Genomic DNA, 27,284 nt, shown 5'->3' with positions numbered 1-27,284 from the left:
GGCGAGGCAGGTTGTCTGAGTTGTGGTTTACATTTCTTGGAGCAGGAGTCCTTTCTGATGAGGTTGTGGAACCAGGGGTGGGAGCCTTACTGGTTCAGTCGTTTACTGGTTTGGTGATTTATTGGGGATCTTTGTGCAGGGGAATTTGGAGCAGCCTGCTCTTAGGTCCAGCTTGGAGAAGTGCTGCGGTTCCTTGATATCTGTGAGTATGTTGTCGAAGGTGGGCGTGGGGTGCCGCTCGCATTTGACTGCTTTGTTGGACAAATTTATATCCGAACAAATGCACACTTGGTCTGGTCTCTTAGGTTTTCTTAGTAATAACCAGGGCATGGGAGCTTGAGCTAACTCTAGGAATTCTGCCTACTCCAATTTACAAAGCTCTTCCTTCATTTTCGAGCATGGGTAGAAAGGTATGCAGCAGTGTTTGAGTGCAACCAGCTGGACAGTTTTGTTGTTGTTCAGACAGATTTTAAGTGAGCGCAAGCTGCCTATCCCATTGAATAGGTCTTTGAATTCAGTCAGGAGGTCTTCTATTGAGCAAGCAGACAGGTTTTCAGGTTGCATTAAAAGTGTTGAAGGTCAGAGATCTCTCATATGTATGCAGTGTGGGAGTTCCTTAAGGGGAAAGCTTGAACAATGAATCTTCGACCTCTAGCAGTGATTATTTGTAAGGTGGAGTCTAATAGGATTTTGCCCGAGGACCGCACACATCTAGTAGGTCTGTGTGCAGCTTTGAGATTGGATAAACACAGTGGAGAATTGCCATGTAGTGCTTTAGGGATGAGAATTAGTGATTTCAATTTACAACACTCTTTCATGCTAGGTCTGCGAAGAGACTCAAGATTAATTGGACATGTCCCTAACACTTGATGTTTAAGATCAATATGAATTTTGAAGGACATGGAATTTGATTGAAGATGCACTGGGACCGTGAAGAATAGAGATGCAGTAGTCAATATTTGGGACAATGAAAGCGTGAATCACTAATCGAAGACTGGAGGGAGAGGGCTTTTTTTTTATACTAGAACGATATTTCAGAGTAGAGTATTTGGAGGAGAGTGTTCAATCAATAGGGATTATATGACAATGAAGTGTACAAAATTATTCCAAGCCTTTGGAGTTCAAGGCATTGAATACGGTGGTCCTATATGATTGGGTCTCGCATTTAGAATTTAATGAGGAGAGAGTTAAGGATCCAATTGTAGGGAATCTGCTCTGGATTTATTTAGGGAGATCTTGTTCACGCTCATCCATAACCGAATTTGCACTATTGTGGATGACGTGTTTGAGTTGGGAGGATCCGTCTCATGCCATGGTGCTATAGATTTGAAATGTCATCAGCATAAACGTGGTTTCCTATGCCAGCAGCTTTCAGAATATTTGCTAAGGGAAGTAAGTATGTTTTTGCAGGAATGGAAGTATTTCTGTGGAACTCCACAGCTGTAGGGGATGGCAGGAACAGGAAAAGGACTTAGGTAAACCCCTGGGAATTGGTTTCAAGCTAAACTAATTGAACCATTTAAGGGATTTAAGTGACACATGGATTACTTCTGAGAGCCGATCCAAGAGGAAGCAGTGATCTATAGTGTAAAATGCAATGGATAGAAGACTGAACAGCAGGGCATCTTCATTAGTCTACAATTCGCCAGAGGTCTATGATTTTCACAAGAAATGGGATGATAGGAACATTATGGTGCTGGCTGAGTCCTTAGGATCAAAAGTGGGTTTCTTCTATCTTGGTTTCACTTTGCCTGTGGCCTTGTCTAAGGCCTCTCCTAGACACCCCATCTGGGTACTCACTGGATACGGTCTTTGACACTTTGCCCAGGGCATGCATATGGCCATGATTCAGACTTCTCCATAAGCACCACTGGGCATTTACCCAGATGCCTCTGGCCAAGATCAGTGGCAACTGTGATGGGACATGGCTCCTCGCAGGTATCCATGTGGCCACTATGCATGTCCTCTGGCCATGCCTTGTTGCCATTATGCTTGTTGAATGCCCTGTCGCCAATCATTAGGCACACACAAACCACCACGTGTCCATTGGGCATGTCCAAGGCCGACCTGAGCTAGCTGGCTGCTGTTGCCACTGTTATACAAAAGGGGTCCTGGCTAGGCTCACTGTAACTGTGTACTGTGCCTACATGTTATCTGTAAAATAAGTCCTGTCATTATACAAAAAAAAGAAAAAAACATATTCTATGTTCAACAAATCCAGTCAATTTGACTGGACTGTATGTGTATTATGTACAAAATTGTAAATTGACAAGTGTCGCTGATTATATTTTTTACTATCACAAATGAACGTGTATTAAAAATCTTGGGGCCAAGAATCCTTTTAACCCTCAAAAACTGAAATCTAAAGGTTTCTCCTAATTGTGTAGGTATCTAGCTACCAAAGTGTGTTTATTCTCTCACCTTGATTATTGTGCTATTGCCACTGGGCATATCCAGGGACCACTGTCAGGGGCACTTACTTTGACCAATGCCAGGAAACCCTGAAGCCACCCTGCGGTGCCCAATTGCATGCAGGCAAGCCAAGGGGCCATTGTGCACAAGGATCGAGGGCATCGTCTTCATCTAACGCCCAGGCACTTCTAATCCATGCAGAGCAGTCACTGACAATTGCCTGTAGTTTTGCTCAGAGGCTGCTTTGCCCAGAGTCAGGAATTCGAACAGGGTGAGCCAGCGTGGACAGGTCTGCATGCTTGAGATTGTTTAACAGGTTCAAGCAGGGTTTGATCCCTTTGGTGGTCCCCGTTCAACAAAGAGTATGGGAGGGGGGGGGGGGCCAGAGGTGTAGAGTATATCCATCAAACGTTTTTTCATTGTGGTGTCACAGGACCCCACACAAATCAGCAAGCCTCAGTGATGGCTGTTTAGAAACATTTCCTGGACCGTAAATCAATCAGAATAGCTGTTTTTTAGTGAGTCGATATGGTTGCATCTTACTAAAATTGCCCGAATTGGCATATCTTGACTCAAAACCAGGACTTAAACCAAGATATCTGTATCAGGATTCTCCTCACTTATAGTTTAATTAGAAAAATGGAACCTTGAACTTATATTCATATGATCAAAGGATTGCTAGTCAGGTCAGGTGCAAGCTTCTTACGTAGGTTTGGTGCACATCCGTCCACAGTTTTTGCTTCAGATGAGAGCAAAAACTCAAATATGAGAATTTGCAATTGAGACAAGTTTTGGGAACCTGCCTCTATAACATTGGGTCAAGTCAATTTCTATTTACTACAAATATACAATATTCCACTAAACTAGGTGCTTTTTGCATGGCTTTTCATCCCTGTAATGTTAATGACACAAAACAACATTTTTCCCAGTGAACGTCCAATGCAAATAGTGTTTAGTTGTACAGCCATGCTGCACATATAACCCATAAAGTTTATTCTAATATTCAGCAAGAAAATGACAAGTCAAAGTCCATACTATGTATTATGTGTTAGGCAGAAACCTGTGCAGTTCCCTTAGGGACCACTGCAAAAGGCTTAAGACTACAGGTGCTGGCAGTAAACCCAATTGGTAGCAGTCTGTACCACCCAGATTTACCTGGTAGCTGTGGCTGAGCAGTCAGACTTCTCTCAAGAAGAGTTAGGCAGTATATAGAGTATACACATTAGGTACCAAAATACAGTAGCACAAGCAAACACTGACCAGAGCTTTGGTATAAAAGTATATAATTATTTATTTAAAAACACACTTGTAAAAATACACTAACACTAATATGGCAAGCACGTTCAAAAGACAGTCACTATCAATATATTTACATCCCTGATTACTTATTAAACAAGTCTTAGTTAAAACACCACTTATTTGCAACAAAGGTGAGCGCTTAACCGAAGATGGCACTCCAATAAGTTAGTTAAAAAGGGAGGGAAAAGGCAGAATTAGGAAAGCACGCAATACCAACACTTTTAAAAGAACCACAGCAAGGCAAGAAAGGCAGAGTCTACTGTAGAGCAAGAAAGTTCCTAGGCCAGGCCCACTCTTGGAGGGAGCAAGGCGGAATGATCACACAGCTGAATTATACTTTCAGGAGTCTTTGCAGAAAGTTCAAAAAGGAGTTGGATCAGTTCAGAAAAAGTTAGTTAACAGGTCCCAGGTCACCCCAGGATAGAGAGTCAAGGATTTACGGGACACCTTGAACAGTCTGTTGCAAGGGAGACCAGGCGGAACACAGTACCTGAAATGGTGAGAAAGCTCCAGCGGGGGCAGTTGTTCCTGGCAGTGGGTGCAAGTCGGTGCTTCGTCCAGGGGAAGAGGAGATCTCGACGTGGAGGAAAGCTGGAGGTCGTTGCACTGCCAGGGAAGAAACCAGCCGCAGAGTTTCTCGGTTAAAAGATACTACCCTTTTATTTGCGTCAGTGGTGAAGCGTGGCTATCCGGGCGTCGGGGTGCTTGGCACGGGCGATTCGACCACAAGACGATCCAGGAAGGCGAAAAAGAAGGCGAACTGGTTATCACCACCAGTTCAAAGGAAGAAGACTCTCCGGGATGAAGATCTTCTCTCTCGTCGGGAAGTGGTGAGGCGGTTCAGCAGGGCTCCATCGGTGCAGTCGTCGTTGCAGGTCGGCTCAGCTTCTCCCTCTTCAGATTCTTTGGTCCTGTGGCGACTTCTGAAGTTCCAGTCCCCAAAGCCCTGCTTTTATGCAGAAAACCCCCATTCATCAGTCCTAACTGTCACTCAAACATGCTAAGTGGTGAGCCGGGCGGCTCACCACTGGGCCAATCACACAAGAGTGTGACTTGAGTTGCTGAGGCAACTCAGTCTAGGGTGCCTAAACAGTAGTCAGTCCCAGGGTATGGAGTCTATGTTTGGGGGTCACTATGACACCCCTGTGTTACTGCACGGAGGGTGATGTGTAACACACCTACCAAAAACATATGAAACCCTATGGAGTAAAAGACCCCATAGCCCATAAAACACATTCAAAGTCAAAAGAACACCTCAAATCATGTCTAAGAGTGGGAGTAAAAGAGTCTCACTCTTAGCAGGAGAAAAAAATAAACCCCAAAAATCCAGCAAAGCTGCTGGGGGACTCACTAGGTTTGGAAAATTAGCCTTAACAGAGAATTCTCCCTAACATTATGCACATTGAGTTACATTTAATGATACATTACTAAGTTCCTATTAAGCGAAAAGTACATTAGAATAGTAGTGTTTTGTTAAGTTTTTATTTTTTTATTTTTTTTTGTTACAAGCAGGTCACTTTAAACAGTCAATGCAGCTGGAATGTTTAAAAACCTGATTTGTGTTCAACACAGCTCAGTTCTCAAGGCAGAGTGTTTAGAGATCTTTAGAGGTCAGTTTTGTGGTAAAACAGACATACCATTAATCAGTAAATAATACATCAGTTGAGCTGAATAGAGACAGCTGTGGGTATGCAGAGCATACGTTGCAATCTTAAAAATGAAAGAAATTAAAACCCATACATTTCAAAAGCCCATTTCCATGGAACTTCACAGTTTATGATGGACACCGGGTCAAAAAGCCATAGGCCTGCACCTTTATTAAAATAATGCTTCAACCCTGACATCTATGACATAGACACAGCAATAAACCATCATCTATTGTGTGTCTGCTTCATGATCTGGGATCCACAAACATATGTTCAGCACATGTTCCTGTTAATGTTGAACTCCCAGAAACATGCAATGCACAGCATTTGAAAGACTAAGTCAATGGATTCATTTGAAGAGCACCAAAATGAAATCATCATCACATTTGAGCCCTTTGCTGGATACAAAAAAGAGATATAACTGAATTCATCAAAGTACTCCACATAATCTGCATATAAACATGCTATATTAATATGTTTGAATTATTAATACATTTACCTATTTCAATACATTTTGAAGAAAACCTATTGCATGGCCTGTCCAATCAGAAAATGCCACTTCAAATGATGCAGGGTGGAGTTTTTCAAGTATTTAAGGTCAAACAAAATGGAATTTAGGAGGGTTCTTGGAGAAACCCGCAGATTAATTGTTTGATGGGAAAAGTGCTCATTGGGTTTTTCATCTGGATGTAAATCTTCCTTAAGAAGGTCTTTTCCAGAGGGAGCCAAATGCAGAACCATTTCCCAAGACAGGACCATCAAGCCTGAGAGGGAATTCAAAAGCAGGGCACAGATTGGGAGCAAAGATCACCTGGTGGCACTGCCTGTACCTGGCGATGTTCCCATCAGGCCTGGGCATTTAAAACACTCAAATTGTAATTGGTTATTTATAACGCGCTTAATACCCAGAGGTTTAGAAGCATGGACCCGGGGATTGCTTCCAAGGTGAGCGCGTTGCCCCTGAGCTATCCTCCCGGCCAAATCAAATGTAAGTTGCAAAATAACAATAAGTGTGGTATTTGTATGAAAAGTGTATTTCTCTAAACTATGTCACACAATAAATAAATAGCAAAATAATGTTAAGTGACTAGTCTGTGTAATTGCCCTCAGTAATGCTATGAATGAGCAGTAAACAGAAACCGTAGACAAATACAAGAACAGGAACATTGGTATTGACTTGATGTCCTGTTATTCAAGAATGGTTTTAATTCAGTGTTTTTTTAAATGGATCTCAAAAAGGGTTACCACTTTTAATAACATTTATTTTAGGCCTTTGGGAATAGTTGCTTTGCTTCCCCCCCCCTTTGTTTTCACACTTTAGTTGATAGATTAAGCATCTTTGGGGATAAGGATAAACCCTCTAACCCTCAAACCTAGATGCACATGACAGAGGTCATCAGGTACTTATTAGCTAACCGGCACACCACTGTACTTTCTCAAGGGCTTGCACACCTTGCTCTTCCTGATGGCTAGATGTAGCGTGTTTTACGCTAGACAGGCTCAACACTGATCCGGAGGCTTGCTTTTTTTAGTGGAACTATGCTTTCGTCAAGTGAAGAAACAATTATTAGGGTGTACAGTACACCCTTGGATGTGTTATTGTAGCTAAAGCCATTGTTGAGGCCAGACTTTATTATGACAATTCCCTGTAGATGGGGGGGTGAGGGGGCACTAAAACCATGATCCAAAAAATGCAAATCCTTCACAAGAGCAGTCACTAATTCACCATATGGTAGTCATGTTACAACTACACAGTATCAGCGGCACTGGCTCTCAGCCAGGCTCGGAATATTAAGGTAGCCACTATGTTTCTCCAAAGTATATTTGGTATACTACCCAACTATTTATCCAAGAGATGTATACGCTACCAAACATAAAATCATTTTTTTTCTGAGAATATACTCTTGGTAGTGACAGCCAGCTTGAATTTCTCCTCTGCAGGACAAAAGAGTATCTCATTCCTAAATCTCAAATTGTGCAGTAGCCTTCCTGAACATCTGAGAACAATATAGGAACTAATTGATTTTAAAAAAGTTATCTAAGACATTTCTTTTGTTGTCATTGTTTATATAGTAATGTTACAGAGACAGCATTGTTTTTCACTTAGTTTTCCAGTTTTATTTGTTAATTCTAGTGCTAGGCTCCGACACCCATGCCTAATTAGCGCTGTGTAAGAAAATATAACCTAACATAGCTTAGTATCCCAACTTTATCAATTGCATGGTTAAGTGGATGGCGTAAAGGGACTTATTTCCCAGCTTGTGTTCTAGGATATCTAAAAGGCATGTGTAGATGTGTAGGCGCCAATATTTTGTTGTCGTTTGGCATGCACTTTGCTGCATGCACGCTGCTAAGTTTTGATCACCCATACTAAGGTCAGGTACCCTTACGCATTACATTTTTCAGGGCTTCTATATACATATTTGTGGCCAATTTACTCCAATATTTATCTTTCACCACCCCTTTCGCATTGCATTTTGCTTTTTTCAATAAACTAAGCTCATTTACAAACTTACCAGAAGATTTCATATTTCTTGTTGCAAAGGTAGCCTCAATGAAGCCTACACAAGTGCAAGCTTAGGTTCCCAAATTATACCAATGTATGCCTCCAGAGCACACATACAGCATGCTCATGAGATGTATGTTTTGTCTGTCTCCTACCCATGCTCAAGTGTGCAGGAATGGACGGTGAAGGTTTTGATATTTGAACTCTCTGCAAATGAGATCATCCCCTTGTGCACCCTGACCCCAATCTATGGGAAAAGTCCAGCGCCTAGTTTAAAACAACGATTGCCAAAGCCAAGAGTTTGGGCTTTTCCAGTTCATTGCTGTTGGGGAGAATTCTCTTATAAGGCTAATTTCCCAAACCTAGTGAGTCCGCCAGCAGCTTTGCTGGATTTTTGGGGTTTGTTTTTTTTCTCCTGCTAAGAGTGAGACTCTTTTCCTCCCACTCTTAGACATGATTTGAGGTATGTCTGTGACTTTGGGTGTGCTTATGGGCTATGGGGTCTTTTAAACCATAGGGTACCATCTGTTTTTTGTGTATGTGTTACACAGCACCCTCAGTGCAGTAACACAGGGGTGTCATAGCGGCCCCCAAACATAGACTCCATACCCTGGGACTGACTGTCTCCCAGGGCATGTAAAGTCACCATTGACTTTACTAGTCCAAAATTGTGAACAGAACCAGTACAAACCATCATATTGTGGAAGTACTGGAAAGGGTTAATTCGATTGCCCCTGGGTCTGTTTCCAAGGGGGCACTGTCCAGTCCCCCCTTGTCGAGTTTCTGGCTGGTGGCAGTGGTTACCACGCAAAATATTTCACCGGAATATTTCCTATGGGATTTTCCCATTGATTTTAAACGCACCACTTTTTGGTGCAATGTTAAAGATACCGCCGGCTTATTTATTTAATATTAAATCACTGGTTGGGTCTTTTTGCCAGAACTCTTTTCTAAAATGGCGTTCGTGTCCGTCTCTGTAACTCCAACCAAGGTCAGGCCCTTTGTTCCACTTTTTGGCGGGCTTCTCCACAGAAGCCCTCCAACTGGTGCCATTCTGTCTGGGTTCCACAGGATGTGTAGGTGGGGGAATTGGCACCCTGGACTGCGTTGCCTTAGCAACCCAAGTGGCACTCTGTTATGATGATCTGCTCTGCTGCAACAACCTCACCACTTTCCCGACGACAAGAGAAGATCTTCTGCTGAAAGAGACTTCTTCCTTTGAGCTGGTGGGATCAACCAGTTCGCCATTTCGCCTTCCAGGACGTCTCTTGGTCGAATCACCCGTGCCAAGCACCCCAGCAGCCGGATAGCCAAGTTTCACCACTGTGACTGCGAATACCAGGAACGCACCTTTTAACCGACAAACTCTGCGGCTGTTTTCTTCCCTGGGCAGTGCAACGACTCCAAGTTTCCTCCTCAACGAGATCCTCTCTTCCCCTGGTCGAAACCACGAACTGCACCCGCTGCCAGGAACAACTGCCACCGCTGGAGCTTCCTCAACTTTAAAGGTACTGTGTTCCACCTGGCCTCCCTTTTTTCGGATAGCTAAAGGTGACCCTTAAATCCTTGGCTTTCCAACTGGGTTGGCCCCAGACCTTCTGACGTTACCTTTTGAACCAACCCAACCTCTTTTGAACATTTCTATAAAGACTTGAATGCATTTCTAAACCGTGTGATCTTGGGCACATTTCGCCTTGCACCATTCGAAGTGGCCCGGGCCTATGAACTTTGGCTCTACAGTATAATCTGCCTTCAGTAACTTGTTTTTGTCTCTTAAAAGTGTTGGGAAGTGTTTTATTTCTATGACCTGCCTTTTTCTCTCCCGTTAACCTAATTATTGGAGTGCCATCTAAGTTAAGCGCTCACCTCTGTTTTGACAAAAAGTGGTGTTTTGACTTAGACTTGTCTAGTAATTGCTAAGGGAGGTGTGAATACTTTTCCGATTGTGTTGGAACTTGCTTTTGATTTATAGTGCTAATGTATTTTCTAAAGTGTGTGTAAAATAAATAATTATATACTTTTGATAACAAGCTCTGGTCAGTGTTTGCTTGCTCTACTGTATTTTTGGCCCTATTGTGTATCCTCTGTATACTGCCTAACTCTTCTTGAGAGAGTACTGCTTACTCCTGTAGTCTTAATCTTTTTGCAGTGTTCCCCAAGGGAACTGCACAGGATTCTGCCTAACAATTGCAATTAACATTATAGGCATGACTTTTGTGTCAGCCAAAAGGAATAGGCCCAGCTCAAAGAACATGTAAGCTAAGGGCCAGTCATCCCTTGACTATCATGTGATCTGTTAGCCTCTCCTGGCTGATTTAATACTTTCAACATTTTGGATTGGTAGCTGAGGCATAAAGTCTAGAGCTCAGGCAGCCTGTTATGGATGCGTATACAAATGCCTCTGATCTCTGCACCATCCTGTATGGCACCATTAATAATGATAAAAGATACCTTCAAACCCCAATTACCTAGGGCTGTAAACAATTTCAAATAGAACAGAGTAATAACAATCACAGTTTAGTATAGGACAAACATTAAGACCATACCAGTCTGAAACAAAATACAGACTGTGAAGTTATCATGAAGCAAGACACAGACAACAAATTCACATTTATACTCAAAAAGGTGTAATCAACTTAAAGGTCAGGGTGGAGTAATGCCTAACTTGCCCTATGCTACGGTGGGATTTCCCTACCTAAAGAAAACTAAGGATAGTCTGCGTCACGATGTCCAAATCAAGTCTGTGTCCAAAATCTGCACTTACCCTCACAACTAACTGTATACAATGAGTAGGGATGGCAGCTTCAAAATGAATAGTGTTCAAAAGTTCCAAAAGAAAGTGTAGAGCCTCTTCCGACTCTTGGCTAATGATCAGCTACCCCTTGCCCAAGTTCAAAGCAGTTCACAAAGGTCTGGGGTTACCTTCCCCAAGAGTTCAAATCTTTCAGCTTTGTAAAAAATAAACAATTTCTTGGGAAACTTCCCAACTCTCTTGTCATCAGTACTCTTCACTGGTTCACAAAACAAGTCTGTTCCTTAAATTCAAAATCATATAGTCAGCCCTTAAACACAACCTTCTGTAGGAATTCCTTGGCTTAATTCGAAAGAGCCCTCGGTCTAGGACCAGTTGTCAGTGTACAGGTCACACAACCGATACCCCTTCTTATCTGCTTTACATTAATAATTGTCCATTGGCTTACTTGAACAGTTACATTTGCTTCTTTCATCAATGTTACTCTTCCAACACTTTGCCATGGCCTGGTTTGCCACCATGCACTTTGTTACACCTTGTGTATTCTGCTTGCTCTTGCCAATGCAGGCTTTCCCTTATCCTGCAATTCCTGAACTATTTGAATTGTGCTCAACAGTTGGCTTCTCCTTTCATACCCTTCTTGGGTTTTCCTTGGCTTTGCCAACATTTCTGTTTCCAACAATTCACTCTGTGGTATCTCTCACTTGCACCACCTTGTTTCCATTCCACTCATACATTTTCATAACTTGTTTCTGCTTAATGCAGCATTTAAAATGGCCGATCACTTTCAGTTTGTTCGCTTTTCCAAAAGCACTTGTTTCTGCATTCCAAAAGTGCCTATAACAATATCCCATTCATTCGGTAACTAAGAGTGCGTATGCCAAGCTCCCGGAGTGCCCTGGTATGAGTGTTTCCCTTGTATCACTCACCAGCTCCGTACAGCGGCTCCTTTTGGCTTCCTGTTTGCTCCTGGCACCACTGTGTGGCTTCTCGTGTATCTGCTCTTTTTCCGCAGAGTCCAGAGAGAGCACTGCTCGCTCTCTTGGTGTTCTGCAGCCGCTGGAGTGTCCCAGCGCCCACAGCTCCTGCTGCGTACACCCAACGAGGAGGGTTGGCAGGCCTTCAAGGCCATGTTGTGCCAGACCTCTGCCACGGCATCCCTCTCTACTGCCGAACACTGCTTTCGGCTCCCGCTCCTCAGCATCTCCAGCCAGCTTCTCTTCCACTCTTATCAGCAACCTGCTTCTGGGTTCCTTCCCGTGCTTCATTTTCTGCTGTGCAGCCAGGCTTCTTTTACCTAGTGGGATTGTTAAAGGCCCACAGGTGTGGGCCATTTAGTTTAATTGCCCGACCTTGAGGAAACCCATTAGCTGGACATGCCTAGCTATTCCAACGCTACACTTCTCACCTAAGTGAGGATGTGTCCTCATAGTTGGTCTCTTCCTCTCGCCAGTGTCGAGGTGATCATTTTGGGGGACATTTCGGAGGTAAGAAGAGGGAAAGGGCTAACAGTAGCCTACAAAGGCTTGAGGGATAGAAGGTTCAGTTTGGAATGGGAATGGGGGATACCATGTCTCACCCGAGGACGTCCTCTCCACACTCCCCAGGTTCTCCTCCACCCAGGTGATCCTCCCTCGCATATCCACCCACAGCGACGGGATCCAAAAGCGATGGCCTTTCTAGCCTCAGGTTCCTCACAAGATATACGTAACATATGAGACAATGTGTAGCAGGAAATGTATTGCTTGTTGTTATCTATGGTTTTCCTCGAAATGAAAATACTGTGATGCACTAACACCCGGTGCCAGTTTACGAATCAGGCCCACGAAAAAGAGGTAAACAACATTAATGTTAATGTGCTAGTTATAACTGATTTAAGAATGATCCAATAGTGTGAAGGTCATTTCGGGCTGAGAAACATTTGAGCAGCGGTCATGCCTTACCATCTACATCAGGTACAACTGAAGCACCTTCTCTATTCTGTATTTGTCTGCAGGTTTCAGGCTTTATAAAAGAGCTTACATTTCATGCATTCCTCAAACCCTCCAACCAAGGGAGGCTCCCAGTTTGAAGCAAAGAAATACCTCAAGGAGATCCATATGCAAGCTTCAGAGAGCGAAATTCTCATACATCAAAATACAGTGCATGCTTTCAGCAGCCAACTCACAAACTCGAGAAAGAGAGATACAGGAGTGTGAAATGATGCAAGAAGTGTTATGGGGAGATGATAAAGAGAATGACAGTCTGTTTTACAATCAAAGTTACCTTAGACAAAGACCAGGCTGGGACTAGGAAAAGACACCAGGGAAAAAGAAGAGCGCAGTCTTGGAAAGCACCTCCTCCCTAAGCCAGGCGTCTCTAGCCCCAGGTTAGTAGACACTGATTATTTACCCACACTGTCTAAAATTTCACTTGTACTCTAAGTGTGGACCTGAAGGCAGAATGCCTTTTCTTACTATGCTCCCAAATGTACTTCAGTAACTGTCGCTACTCTGCCCATGGTTAGTATTCTAAAGGGCATGGTATTATGCCTTACAACACCAGGCCTGACTCAGTGTCTTGTTCTATCAAGCCCATGTGCCCCTTTTGCGTTCAATGCCTGGAGATTTCCTCTCACTATTCTTCTCTGTCAACTCTACCCACTTCTTTTCTTTACACTCTCATTCTCCTTCTACTCTGTCCCTTTGAAGTCTCTCAACCCCTATAGTCCTTGCCCACACCCTTTGATGTTCCTCCTCTCCGTGAAACTACTATTCACTCCCTCTTCTCCACACTACAACTTCTGTTTCACCCCAACACCTACCCAGACACCCCTTTTTCACTTGCACAAACCCTTCATTTTCTCTCTTAGCCACATTTGTGATCCTCTTCATGCACACTCACAACAGTCCTACTTGCACTCAACTAACCAATACATCACCTGCTCTAGAAATCACCTCCACACTCCACTTCTCCTTCCATTCTCCTGCTCATCTATTGTTCTGCCACCTCCTCCTCTTCTGACCTCACCCGAACATCAAACAACTTCCTGCTTCCCGTGTCCCTTTTCATGCTACCCGACCTTCTGCCACTGGATCACTAGCCATGACTCTTCCCCACTGGCAGGTGGACACAGCAACAAAGATTTTGAATGGGAAAAGTCCTGCCCCTTTTCTCTGCATGGGCCGGGCACAGAATAGTGATGGCGGCCTGCTTAGTCAAATGTTCATGTTAGTGGGCCTTAGTCTGGGCTCCCCATAAGTAAGTACAGTCTGTGCAGGCGTCTGCACCCCTTGGTTTAGTCCCTGGTGATCTAGGGAGCTTGCCGGTGCCAGTGAGCATTTGCTTGCATAATCTGACTTGCATGGGTGCTGCAATTCCATTTCTGCCGCCTCTCTCTTTTTGCTGGCATTCTGCATTCAGGCAGCAGGATACGAACAAAGTAGGACGCTGGAGGGTTGCTCTGACTCAGTCGGGTCTAGATCTCTAGGTATCGTAACATGGACACCATGTGGCACTGGAGAGCGGTTCTCGCTCTGATGGTTCTTGTTACACAGGTTTGGCCCTTTGGTTCTAGGAAAGAGACAGAATCTGGAGAGCATCTTGTTTAGGTGGCATGCTGTGAGACAATGTGGCACTACACAAACACAAGCAGGCAAAAGGGGGCGGGGGAACTGGGGCCTTCTCAAATGCAACCATCTTGCTCCGGTGTAGAACTGGCTCTGGATTTCTCCCTGGTAGGCCTCCGAGGCTGAGGGGGGGATCCCGACCTTCCATGAGCGGCCGACCAAGCATCTCATCGGAGTCTCAGCCAACCAATGGGGGCATAGTGGGCTTCTCCTTTTCCCCCCAGCCTGGCAAGCTTTTTAAAATAATGTGTTAACATCGTGCAGTTCACAGCACATTTTGTGAAACTGAGTAAAAAGACATACAATTTGCTATGGGTTCTGTAAAGGTAAAACATGGAAATAATAAACAGAAGGCAGGTAATTAACATTACAAGGGAGCATTTCCAGCACATTTGAATGATGCGTGGCCTACATAATATGCAAGCATCGTCACTGTAAGATCACATTTTAGTGCTGGCTGTGCCAATATATGCCATTGTTGAAACTGTAAAAAAACACATTAATGCTTCCTATTCCCATTTACATGTCCCTGTAAGAAGATAATTTAATAGGTGCTGGGTCAATATATGCAAGAATTGACATATATAATATATTCCTTTACGGCATCCCATCATCAGGTCATCATGAGCAAAGGGCAGAAGCAGGTAGGCTTAGGAGTCTATGGGCCGGATTCTCCACAAAATAACGCAAACGGAGAGCGCACAGGTTGCACTAGTTTAATTTGTGCTATTTTCAGAAACGTTTAGGTCACCTCATTCACCAAGGTAACCCGAGCATTTCAGGAGGGTCTGGACCGTAGCACAGAGATGCGCTGTCCAGACTCCTTCAATACATTGTGGAGAGCGGACGAGGAAAGGGGCGGCAGACTCGGATGCCTGGAAGAGGAAGGAAGAGAACAAAAAGACAAGGAAGAGGGATGAAGGAAAAAAAGCAGGAAAAGGGACGAAGGAAAAAAAGCAGAAAGATGGACTAGAATGAACTCACGAATAACAGGAATACGCAGTTTTCTTTGGTCTACTCGTGCCTGCACTAAGAAATGCTGACACAAGAAAGCATGATGAGCGAGAGGTGACAAAATAATAATCTGCGATGAAGCTAATACATGCTAATATGCCATGCCAACTTCGACTTCGCAAGACCCTTTTCCTTCTCTAGCCTTTACATGGCATTGATTTGAAAACATTGTGATTCTAACGCACTACTATATGTGCCACAACCTAAAGGAAGTGCGCTGTGTGAATTTAGCACAATTCTACTTCTGAAATAAAATTAAACCTTTCATCCACAAATCAGCCCAGACAAATAGCTGTGCACTAAGGATTTTTGTTTCAGTGAAAGTAAGCCTTATTGGTATGGTACTACCTTGTGTTTTCTACACTTTTAGGCCTGAATAGAGATAGCTTTCGCTCTGCTAGGTTATTGCAGGTATTTATTTAGAGGGATTCCAGCTGTTCTGTTAAGCATGATGAATACATTGTGGTGAAAGCTTAGTTCCAGTAGTGGCCATCTTTAAAAAACATGGGTTTATTTTCCTGCTGCTTCGTACATACTTGTATTTTCCATTTTAGTCCTGCATTACACTTTAAGTGTGTTTTTATTGCTCAAGACTGTTTTTCTGTAATGTCAAACTACATACAACTAAGTTCTCTACCTAAAATGGCCTCCTAACCGGCCGATCGCTGCAACTTAACCATCTTTTGTAAGCCAAGGCTCTATGACGCGGCCCTGTTTAATTTGTCCTGCACTCATAAAACATCTCTGTGGCTTGTCCAAATCCCTCGCCACCAAATCCCACCTCTTAACCCGGTGTGGCATGTTCAAGCCCACAAAATTCGTGTGGTGCTCTTCTATGCAGTGCAATACACCCACACATCCATTTACACAATGACAACCAGCAGCCATTTAAATAATCATATTCATTAAAACACCCATTAATCCACCCTACATCCACACTATCAAAGTAATCCAAACACCCTCTAGACATCCTTGAGTAAATGTTAATAACTGTAAAAAAGAAGAGCCAGAAACTTTGGCATGGTAAATGCTTGTTATTAACAGGGCTACTCTTAAGATTGCACTGCTCCTGTGTGAGTGATGTTGTTTTACTTGTGAAGGTGACATGTTTGCGCTCTAGCAAACAAATAAAACAAAGTTAACAAGTAAGACCTTCAGTACAAATTTGCAAGTATTCCCTACAGTAATACTGCATACCAAAATTACCTTCAACATGCGCATTGTTTTGCAGGGTCGTCCTGCATTATGACTATTAGCTCTATCATTAAGCCAGCTATGCAGTTTTCCAGAAGAACCACACACAGTATTTCAGAAATCGCCAATGTCTAGTTTTTGCAAAAATGAATTTCCATCCCCTCTATGGCATAGAGGTTCATGTGGGACAGCAGCGGTTCACAGTAATAAAGCCCATTTGTGACTTATCGCCCGACATCTGTGTAGAGTCAAGTGAAATAATTAAGGATGGTTGGGAGTATAAATAGCAATGACTACATATTCTTGCATGATGATGTCTTCAAGCTATTCTGCCCCTGAACTTGATTTAAATACCCATCCTATTGAAATTCCTTCCAGACTCAAGGAATTATGTACCTCTTCACATCTAGATGCAAACCTATGGTCACTAACAATTGCAGGTAGCAACTTACTGTCTCCGGGCCACCACTTAGTTGCTGATGTTTTAGGTGTATTTAGTATGAACTCCTGACTTTCAACGTTGAAAGTTGCTGTTGTTTCCAATCCTCTAAGGTAGGTGCCTAAAAAATGATAAGAAGTGTTTTAGTATGCTGGGTGCATTCTCATTCATTTAAAAAGGAAATGTTAGAGAAAGTAAAAACAATGCAAAAATTTGAACTAAAAAACAATCAGATAAATGCTACCATTTTCGACTCTTAGCAATTTTTAATTCATAGTAATCAAAAAAATGTAAACCTCAGCCAACCTTTCATCTATTGCATGGGTGAGTGGAGTGGAAGGGGGAAATCATTCGGCTAACCTTCAGGTACATGGGAGGGGAGGCAGGGGGGAGGTACGATAACGGGACAGACTTAAAAATAAAATAAGGAAAAGGCAGTGCCAAAAGGTTGTAATTGGTTTTACACAAAACCTAAACAGCTGGGGATCCGAGCACACTGGATGTTTATCATAATGGATTTTTTGGTTCTGGGGACAGTACTTAAGAAGGTCCAAACTCACAATGCAGAATAACACAACTTGGCATGTGCTTAGGTGACGGAATAGTCTCCAAGGACCTATGGTTTTATGAGAAGATGTAGCTTTCTTCGATACAGATACCAACATAATCTAGCTGCATCCTTCTGATTAAAGTGTTATTATGTGATAACTCAATTCCAATGATGGATGCGTCTTGGACAAAACTGAAAGGCAGCGTTGAAGTAGTACCTCCATTAGCTGCTTACAACTCAACTGGGTAAAAGGTTCAGAGGTGGAGCTATTGTGATATCAGTCAGACGATTTAGTGTATAGTAATATACTAACAATAGGCGGCATTCATCATGAAGTCAGGCTTTAAAATTTGTTCCATGTGATCTGGCCGAAAATAATTTATCGAAGTAGATTTAATTTTTTTTACTGCTTGATTTTGCCGCAAATATATGCGGGGGATACCCTTGCAGCCCCCTCCCCTTAAAATCCCTACAGTAATTAGCCTAAACCCACCCCACACATATATCTGCATCAATGAAAAAAAAAATCAACGAAATCTATTGCGATTAAATCTGCTGCGGCCAAAACTCGTGTTACCTTTTAAATCCACTACCATTGACAATTTGAGGTCAGTCACTCTTTGTGCAACAAATTCCCCACACAAGTACCCATAATTGGGTTTGGAAAACGAGGAGATCATGCTGGTGCAGCATTCAGAGCAGGGAAGCCAGCATTATGGAGTGACATTAACGACACCTTTCTCTCAGCAAGGGTGGCAACTAGGTGAATTAGCTTCCTCCACCTCTCCTGCATACTTTCACATAGACCACAGGAGAGTGCAAACACTATGCCAAAGTCTTAGCCAGATCTGCACGTGTGTGTATGAGTGCGCGTGTTTGACGGAGAGAGCAAATGAGGACATGTGTGGGAGAGTACGCATTGTGAGTGATAGTGTTAGAGAGGCAGAAAGTGTGTGTGTGCACATGCACATCTGCAAGGATTCAAGAGACGAGACAATGAGACCCATGCACCCCTTAATAGTATGGTAATTTATATAGTGCTTCAGGTCAGACTCCTCTAGCTTCAAAGCACCAACATAATTGATGTTAGTTTTATTAACCATGCATGGTACTCTATTGTTCAACCTCATAAGGATAAAGGGGAGTGTCGGCCTTGACCAGGATATCCAACCCATATTGCATGCCATCATTCTGTTTAAGCAATGATATTGCGCTGAGCTTTTAGGCCTGAACCTGTGCCATAGCTTCATTAGAGGGTGGCCAAGGTGAAAAAATCGAAAATGGAACTTCCCTCATGCCCACTAGACAGTCACATTAGTTCCTCATGACACTACCACTGCTATGCACAATTGCAGAACTTCAATTCTATACCATGATGTGTAGCTCAAACATGTTGAAACAGGGGACATCTAGCTCAGGTGGTTTCAGAATTTCACAGCTTGCGTTCCAACTATTTGCAGATTATGCATGGCCAAGGTTGAATCTTTCCCGGGATGCCTCGGAATTCTACCACTCCACATTGTCTACAAACTGTCTCAAACTTTGCACGCGTTTATCCTGGCGAGCAGGACAAATTATCATGATATGTTTAAGAGTTTATACCTCATACAACCCCAGGCATAAATCGCATATCGCGTCCTCTTTTCCCTTTGTGCAGAATGGTGTTCAGCAAATTCAACAGAAATTTTATGAAATTATTTCTCTAGAAAGCGTTATTGAATCTCTCCAAGTACCTTGCCAGAGTACCGAGCGGTTTATCCATTTTTGAGAGTGAACAATACAATTCTGCATGTTTTCCTATCGTTTCAATCCATTCCATTTTAAACAAGGATTTTTTTTTTTACAGACCCAGCATTCAAGTTTAAATCATCTAATGTTTTACTGCATTCAGATAGGATTTCTTCTGCTGCAGATTTGAGCTTTATAAGTGCCATACCTTTCCCCACCTCCATTTGATCTTTTAAAACAGTGAACAGTGAGTGGGGTACAGGGACAGACACTTAACTATACAGGGTCAACATTCTCCAATCAACCCAAGCATTCAAAGAGACTACACCCAGCTGAAATCTGCAGCCATTGGAAGACTTACTGAGGAATTGAAAACTCTCTTCCATATTCTTCCCTCAATTAGATTCCAATTTAAAGCATAGGCTTGTGATTCAATGTACATGCCGTAAAAGATTGAGGGTACCACTTTAACCTTGTAGAAATCTATCAGCGGTTTAATAGAAAACCGACAATGTTTACTCAAGATCCTCAGCATCTAGAACGAAAATTGATCTGCTTTACCTTCTGGTATTCCCAAAATCAAACACTGGTTTGAAGAGGAAAAAAACTCGAAGTCTAGATAAATTGCCTTCTAAACGGGGATCACTTTGGCGGTTTCTACTTGTCAAGTGAACCCATATGGCTTTCTTATCTGTTTGATGTGCGATTTTTGTGCGTTTATAACAAGGTCATTAGAAAAGGGCATACTGGCCCACTGAAGTGAAAAGGCGATGCAGGCCCAGGGAGGATTAAATCTACCAACACAACATCATTGGCATAGCCAACCAATTTATTATTAATGAAGCGATCTTCGGGGTTGCAAAAGCTGCCTTCTCCAGTTAAAGGCTGATGTCTGACAAGTATAGATTGACGAGACATGGCGCCAAGATACAACCAATGGCACAGTCCTCTGTCTGTTTATGAATCTTGACAAGTTTCCCTGCTCTTTCAATCTTACTTGCATCATAGTATCCTTGAGGAAGTACTGAATACATTGCCAGTACCAACGAAGGGACGCCCCAGTACTTCACCTTCTGCCATAGAAGGCCCAGATTTACTGTATCATATGCCTGTTAAAAGTAGATTAAAGGCAGCATACAATGGGGAACTCCGTTTGGTCCAGGACTTGTCACGCATGCAGCTTAGTATGAGCCCATTTAAGTTGGTACACATACCTTTCTAAAACCTGTCTAGAACCTCTGCAACCTACCAGTATTCAATGCCCAGGCTTCCGGCTCTTTTGGAATCATGGCTGCAGAAGATCTTACTATAAACGTCTAGAAGGGTGAATAGTCTGTAGTTACGTGGATTTGTGCGCTTGTCCTTCTTATATATGTGAATAAAAATGAAAGTTTTCCAAGATGGGGGCGTGTATCTGTTTTTTCAAATATCCTGGAAGAGAAGCGCTAGAATGTTGGCCCACAGTTATTTATCATTTTTTAAGATTTGATTAGTCAGACACTTGGGACCAGCGGCCCTAGAATTAGATGACTTATTTATGGGATGGACTATGTCCGACTCATCAAAATGTAACTCCCATTGGCAGTTCTCATATAGCAACTTTATCCCCTCGTTCTGGAATTCATATAAGTTCTCAAAATGAGTAAACCATGAGTCTTCTCCCACACAATTACTTTGGAGAAGAAGCTGAGGCTTATTTAGATGATTTATGAGAGACCAGAAATTGAGTATTCTTAGTAGTAATGACATTTAACATTTGTTTGCTGTCTTTTTGGGCCATTAGATATTGGTGCACCATAAGGCAATTTCTGTATTCTGGGGCCTTCATTCCCCGCAATATATCCCTACCAGTTTTACTGACATTATTTAACGAATCGTAGGTTCCTTCTCAATATCCTCTTATCAAATATTTCCCAGTCAAAACAATGACAGTGGACTCCTGCTCGGCTAGGCAACTGCCCTCTGGCCTGATCTGGATTCATAAGAAACCGTACAAAATGTGACCCCCCACAGGATACTACCTTTTCCTCCACTGTTGAGAATGCCAAAAAGTTCCTCAGTTTCGTGTTGAATTTTTCCTCTACAGAAGAAAATGTGACCGATTACCTTTTTGCGACACTATTCGGTCCTTATACACCGATGGCTCTATGTCAAACTTGAAGCCTGCTATAAGAGCATTATGATCACCGTATTCACAAGGCTTTATCTTTAAAGAAAAGTACACTTTGCGAACAGAGCAGGGAAGAATACCAAATAATCAATGACGGATAACAAAGAGCCATTTTTCCCATGTCGGGTGGCCCTCTTAATCCCACTTGATGTCCCAATTGTATCAGACATTACTATCTTGTAGATCTCCAAACACTTGACCATATCAGTTGGCCTGGGTGAGCACGACAGGAGAAAGCATCTCACAAGAGAATTGGGTAGAACTGTGGATAAATATTCTGAAAATGACTAGGTCTATACAGCTGAGAGAGATGTGGTACAAAATGACAGCACAATGGCATTACACTCCTCAGAGGTTGCATAGAATATACTCTGCTGTGTCGCAAAACTGCTGGAGGGGGTGTAATGGGGAGGGAAACTGGAGGCATATCTGGTGGGATTGCCCAAATATTAAGGGGTTTTGGGAGGAGGTTAAAGTCCACATGGAGTATATTTATCCAGGAATACGAACTATTTCAATGGGAGGAAGTTTGTGGACTGTTGGGACCAGAATCGTACCAGATCCCGAAGCCTTTGAAAAAAGCTTTTATGATGCTGTTGATAGCGGCATGGTTGGTGATTGCTAAAAATTGGAAAAGCTCCAACCCCTGATGATTGCCCAATGGTTACATAAATTGTGGGAGTTTATGTCAGTGGAATGGATAACACATAGGATTGAAGGGGCAGCAAAGAAATTTAGGGGCGAATGGAGGGGAAATGTTGAAATATTTAAAGAGTGATTTTATACTACAATGGTGCCCGCAAAACATTTGTATTCTGGACATTATGAGAACTTTGATAGTCTGAAATATGGACAAGGATCAGACTGGATTGGACGAATAGCCACACAAGGTTGGGTTCATAGAGACAGTGGTCTATGGCCAGGGGGTGTGCATTGTTTTATGAAAATGCGAATACATTTTAAAAAAATATATATATATCTTATCATCCAAACTGGCAAATATACAATGCAAGAGTATGACTGTAGCTTTACACTCACCATTCAGAATGGAGGTGTACAAGTAAGAGAATGTTTAATGGAAGACAAATCATTCCTTGCTTGGCTCTGCAACTTACATCAAAGCCTTAAAGAAACGCAACCTGCTACCTGTAATTATGCACAATGAAAAGAAAATGCAAAGTGCAAAGAAAGAAAAAAGCAAAGCCTTTTTGTCCAGGGCATCATGGAAATAAATTAGTTAAAAAATGAGGCCAGAGGGGATTTTGTTACTCCATTTACATGACGTGTGAGAAGATGCAGACTTTGAGTTGGAAGATGTGTGGAGGTTTTCTGATGCAAAAGCCTGCATCCGTTCTCATCACCCAAAACTTTATGTTAAATTAGAGGACTCGCTGCCATTCACAGCTGACAAAGAGCAGCCCTTTCATGTGTAGAAAAGTAATGGATTTGCATGACCCTACTGCCAGGTGTGGGGGGCGTGCCATTAAGTGCACAACAGCCTTCTATTCACGTTTTGCACGACCCCCAGGAGAGCGAGGCACTGGAAGGCCGCATGTGTAGTAGCCCATGAGTTAAGGAGGTGGGACTGTTTATTGCATCTTAAACACTCATCCATTTAGTAATGTGATTAGGTTTTCAGACTAGCACCTTTTCAGCGTGTCACGTGCCAGTTGATAGCTGTACTAAATACTGGGTGGAAATTTGCAGTGCCACCGAATTTGAGGGGGGATTGGCACCTCCGTACCCCTCTTAAAGACTGGCACCTCCGTACCCCTCTTAAACTATGCCTATGGGCGCCACTGAGCATATAGGACCATTACATAGCTCGGTCCTCCAGCACACACGATAGACATGGAAGGAATCCAACATTTTGTATATACAGGTGACAAATCGCACAAGTGCTTCTAGGCATCAAAGTCATTTTATCGCAGCCAGGATACAGACCATTCACATTTAATTAGGGTTAGTAAGCAAATACTTTCAAGGCACAAGAGAGTATGTTCCAGAATTGCTAAGGAGACAAAGTGGGGAGGAGGGAGCAAGTGGGGTTTGTACGAAAGTAAGTGCTATGGACTTTAAAAGTGCATATCAGGTAAGTGCTTTTGTGGTAAAAGGAAGATGGAAAGAGGGAGGGAAGTGGTGGCATGGAATGTGTTAACCAAGGTGGAAAAAAGGAGGGGCTGCTGGGGTGGCTTACTTATATAGTTAAAAAAATGGGGTGTCCGGATGAAGGAAGGAGTGAAGTCATGAGGGTGAAATGTCAGGTGTCTGAAGGTTGGCCGCATACCAGTCTTTGGATAGTTTTTTCAAGGTGCTGAGTTTCAGTTCTTGTGAGATGCAGTCCGGTATTTTTTTCTATAGTGCGGGAGCAATGGAGGAGAAAGATTTGCATGCATGTTTTTAGTGACAAAATTTGCAGTGTGAATTGAGTCTTGGTTGATGACCATAGGTATATGTGTGGGATAGCCAGATTAAGAAATGGTTGGAGGTATGAGGAGATTTTGGATTTTCTAAGGACAGACTCATACATCTCTCTACTGCAGCATTCTAGTTTGGAGCATATTGAGGCCTTGGTGGTGGTTATCTTTTGGTGAAGTTCCAAAGTTCCAAGTATAAGAGTATCTTTCTGAGGAAGTTTCTTTTTGGTGAGGTTTTTTATATGTGGTTTAACGGACAGGACAGTGTCTATTAGGATTCCCAAGTTCTGTGCTTCTGAAGTTGGTGAAGGGGAGTTCCTACCTATGTATGCATCACCTTTGTTTGTAATCACCTTATGCTTCTATCACTGCCTCTATGTAAACCAGCACCTAAATGGCCCCTCGGTGCGCTATACAAATGACAAAATAAATAAATAGGTCAGCAGGCCTTATAAAAGGAAGGTGGTGAATGGGTTGGGTGCCAAAGATCATGACCTCTGTCTAGAGTTGAGGCACAAGTTGTTTTGGGATATCCATTTTTGTATGGCTTTAAGGTATTGGCCGCAGGATTTGTTGTTTGATGAACTGGAGAAGGCAAGATTTGCATCATCTGCGTATCCTTGAAATGTGAGTGTGAATTGTTCTATAATGTGCATGAGGGCCTTGATATAGGCATTGAAGGACCATAGGTATAAGGTGGATCGCTGAGGCACTCAAGTTATTTCCCTAGGTCTTGGTAGGTAATCTGACCTTTATTGTGGTGGTGAGGTTTTGGAGAAAAGACTTAATCCATTTTAGGGCAGATTTTTGTATGCCTTGGTGGAGATGCAGGTGTTTAAAGAAGTGTGGGCGTGACGGAGGATGTAAAATGCTGAAGAAAGGTGTAAAAGGATCAGACAGATAGGAGGAGAGTTGTTATCTAGTGTGACTAGGATGTGTTCCTTCATGCATAGAAGTGCTTCTGTGGGGTCTGACACCGGATTGACTGTTGTGGGGTAGGTTGTGTTGCAGGCTGGTTTCTCCACGACTATTGCTATGAATGACAGATTTGAGATTGGTCTTTTGTTGTCTGGGATCTTTTAATCAGGATTAGTATTTTCCAGGAATAGCCGATCTATTGCTTCCATTAGCTCTGTGGGCTACAAGCTAGTTGAGAATGAGGAATTTAGAGATGTGTGCCATGTGATGGGCTAGTTGGGATCGGTTTTCTTTAGGGGCAGGGCAAGGGTCAGTTTGAGTGGAGGGTGCCTTTAGGTTCATTATTATATTTACCAATTCCCATGCTGAAGTAGCAGTGAAAGCTTTGAATGTTGGTCGACTAATGCAGATGGGTACAACATGGTGGAATGACATTTATAACTCACTCTAGAGAACACACAAACCCCACTGTCCGCAATTAGACACACCTGAAGTTCGACATATATTAGAAAGCAGCCAGTCCTGCAAGAGTAAGTCAAATGACGCATAGCTGCAGACCCTCATGGGAAGCCCGGCTCCGCAGAAGGGAATAGGGACATATACAAGGATGCCCCAGCAGTATGGGAGTTTGGAGAACGAGACTGGGCATGTTTGATGATGGTTAGAGAGGAGAGAGGCTGTAGGAGCAGAGGAGGTGGGAAGTGGCAAATGGATTAGAGGACTAGGTGGAGGAGGGAGTAAGACCCGAGTAGGAGGGTGTGGTGAAAGAAGGAGCTGGCAAGGATGAGGGAATAAGATCTGAGGAAATGGTGGTGAAGGAAGAGCATAGAAGCAAGAGGAAGGAGTCAGATGTGAGCAGGAGGTGCTAGTAAAAGGCAGGTAGAAAAGGAGGAGAAAGTAATAGGTTCTGAGAGGAAGGTGTTGATGCAGGTAGGAACAGGAGTTGGGAGTCAGAATTAAGAAGGATGTGACAACAGACAAGGCCAAGAGTTGGCAAGAAAGCCAGGAAGTAGGCTGAGAAAAACACTTGCACTTCAAGCCTGCAAGGGTTGAGAGTGCTGGGAGGAGGGAGTATGAGCTTATACCAAAGTGTCAAAGTGGTAGTTGTGGGGTTATGTGTGAGCCAGTGACCTGAATCTAGGGTAGAGAAGGTACCTCTTCAACATGAGCTTACATCAAGGCATTAAGGAGGAGATTCCCGGAGGGGACCAAGCTCTGGCAATAGGACCAAACCCTTATCCATGTCTGGTCCACCACTCTAGAAAAGCTTGACTCCTATGCCCATGGTCAGTGCTGGAAGAGGTCAGCAACAAACCTCTTTGACATTGTCCGATTCCACAAAACCCAGAGACTGTAAATGGCACTAGGAAAAACCCAAAGAGACTATGATGAACCCTTTGGCTGTGCTTCAAGAACGTCACCTGAACAAGGAACTTGCGAAAAGAAAAAAAAAAGGTATGGCTTTCTAGAATCTGAACGGGGGACTTTTAAAGGTCGAAGGTAGGTGGGTTGATAAACCTGAAGGTGTCTCCCTTAATAGTCCCCAGGGGTCTGTCATCCAGGCGGATATGAAACAGCCATTGCTATTGGATCCAGTTCCTGGGTGTGGACCAGTAAGGGAGGATCACCCAGATTGGGGGGGGGGGGGGCCTTTGGGGAGTGGGACACAGATTGGTGAGATGCGGTATCCCCCTTCTGATAACACGTTTTCCCCAACCTACAACGTAGGATGCTCAAACGCTCTACCCTCCCCTTTTCCAACGCGAACACTTTCGCATATCAGGAAGGACGACGGACTAACACTCAAGCCATTTACCCGACATGTCACAACACCAGGGTCAGGCCAAGTCAGGCAATCAACCAGAACCACACATACCTGATAGACCTTTCCCTTCCCCACAGGGATAAAAAGGTAAAGCAAGAGAGCACAATATGAGCAAGGCAGACCGCACAACGTGAGAGCTAACTCAGCACGGTAGTTCAAGAGGAGGAGAAAGACGGCGTATACCGCGAGGGACACCAGGAGAGAAGCGACCTTACACTTTCAGCTCAAGGCCTATGAAACCTCAGCAGAAGGAATCACAAGACCGCAAACAATAGCCAGCGTGGGTTGCAGCAGATGTCAACGGTACACAAGACCCTCCTACGCTGATAACCAAGCCAGGGAAAGACGCTTGTCTCAGTGGTATCAACCTGGACTCCAAACAGAAGGAAAGCCAAGCGATTCATCACAGCCGATGAGTCGAGGGGAGAATTGATAAGAAACCGAACTATGTTGAACGAAAGTTGCAAACCGCTAATTGAACAGTGAAAGTACAAAGAATTGTTGATATCATAAAGGGGGAAAACCAGCAACAGAGAAGTCTGGCACCACGTGGGTGCTCACTCAGGAAACCCTGGGCAATTACCAGAATGTTGAAAATACCGTAACCAGAAGGCCTTGGGAAAGGCAAAAAGGGGGTCAAAGTGGTCATACAAGGGTCTTGTAAAATCCTCTATACAGTAGAAAGTCTTTGACCGACAGATGATTGTGAAACTAAGGGAAGTGAATCCTGCATCATAAAAGTTGAATGATGTAAAAGATACAATTGATAAGATTGGCAAGAGTGAACCTGAACAAGAGAAGCCGAT

General features: G+C 43.2%; 1 protein-coding gene across 1 annotated transcript in view; it reads right to left on the bottom strand.

Annotated features, from left to right (window-relative positions):
• ACOX2 (acyl-CoA oxidase 2) overlaps positions 1-27,284 on the bottom strand; it is a 1,177,957-nt gene that overhangs the window by 871,462 nt on the left and 279,211 nt on the right. Inside the window, exon 4 of the mRNA XM_069643758.1 lies at positions 16,884-16,991. Within this exon, the coding sequence (XP_069499859.1) occupies positions 16,884-16,991 (108 nt within the window). The remainder of the gene's footprint in view (positions 1-16,883; positions 16,992-27,284) is intronic.

Source organism: Ambystoma mexicanum, chromosome 2p, assembly GCF_040938575.1.
Source record: "Ambystoma mexicanum isolate Mex_15411 chromosome 2p, UKY_AmexF1_1, whole genome shotgun sequence".
Classification (NCBI taxonomy): Eukaryota; Metazoa; Chordata; class Amphibia; order Caudata; family Ambystomatidae; genus Ambystoma; species Ambystoma mexicanum.
The sequence above is the reverse complement of the archived record's forward strand: the minus strand, read 5'-3'. Positions and strand labels throughout refer to the sequence as shown.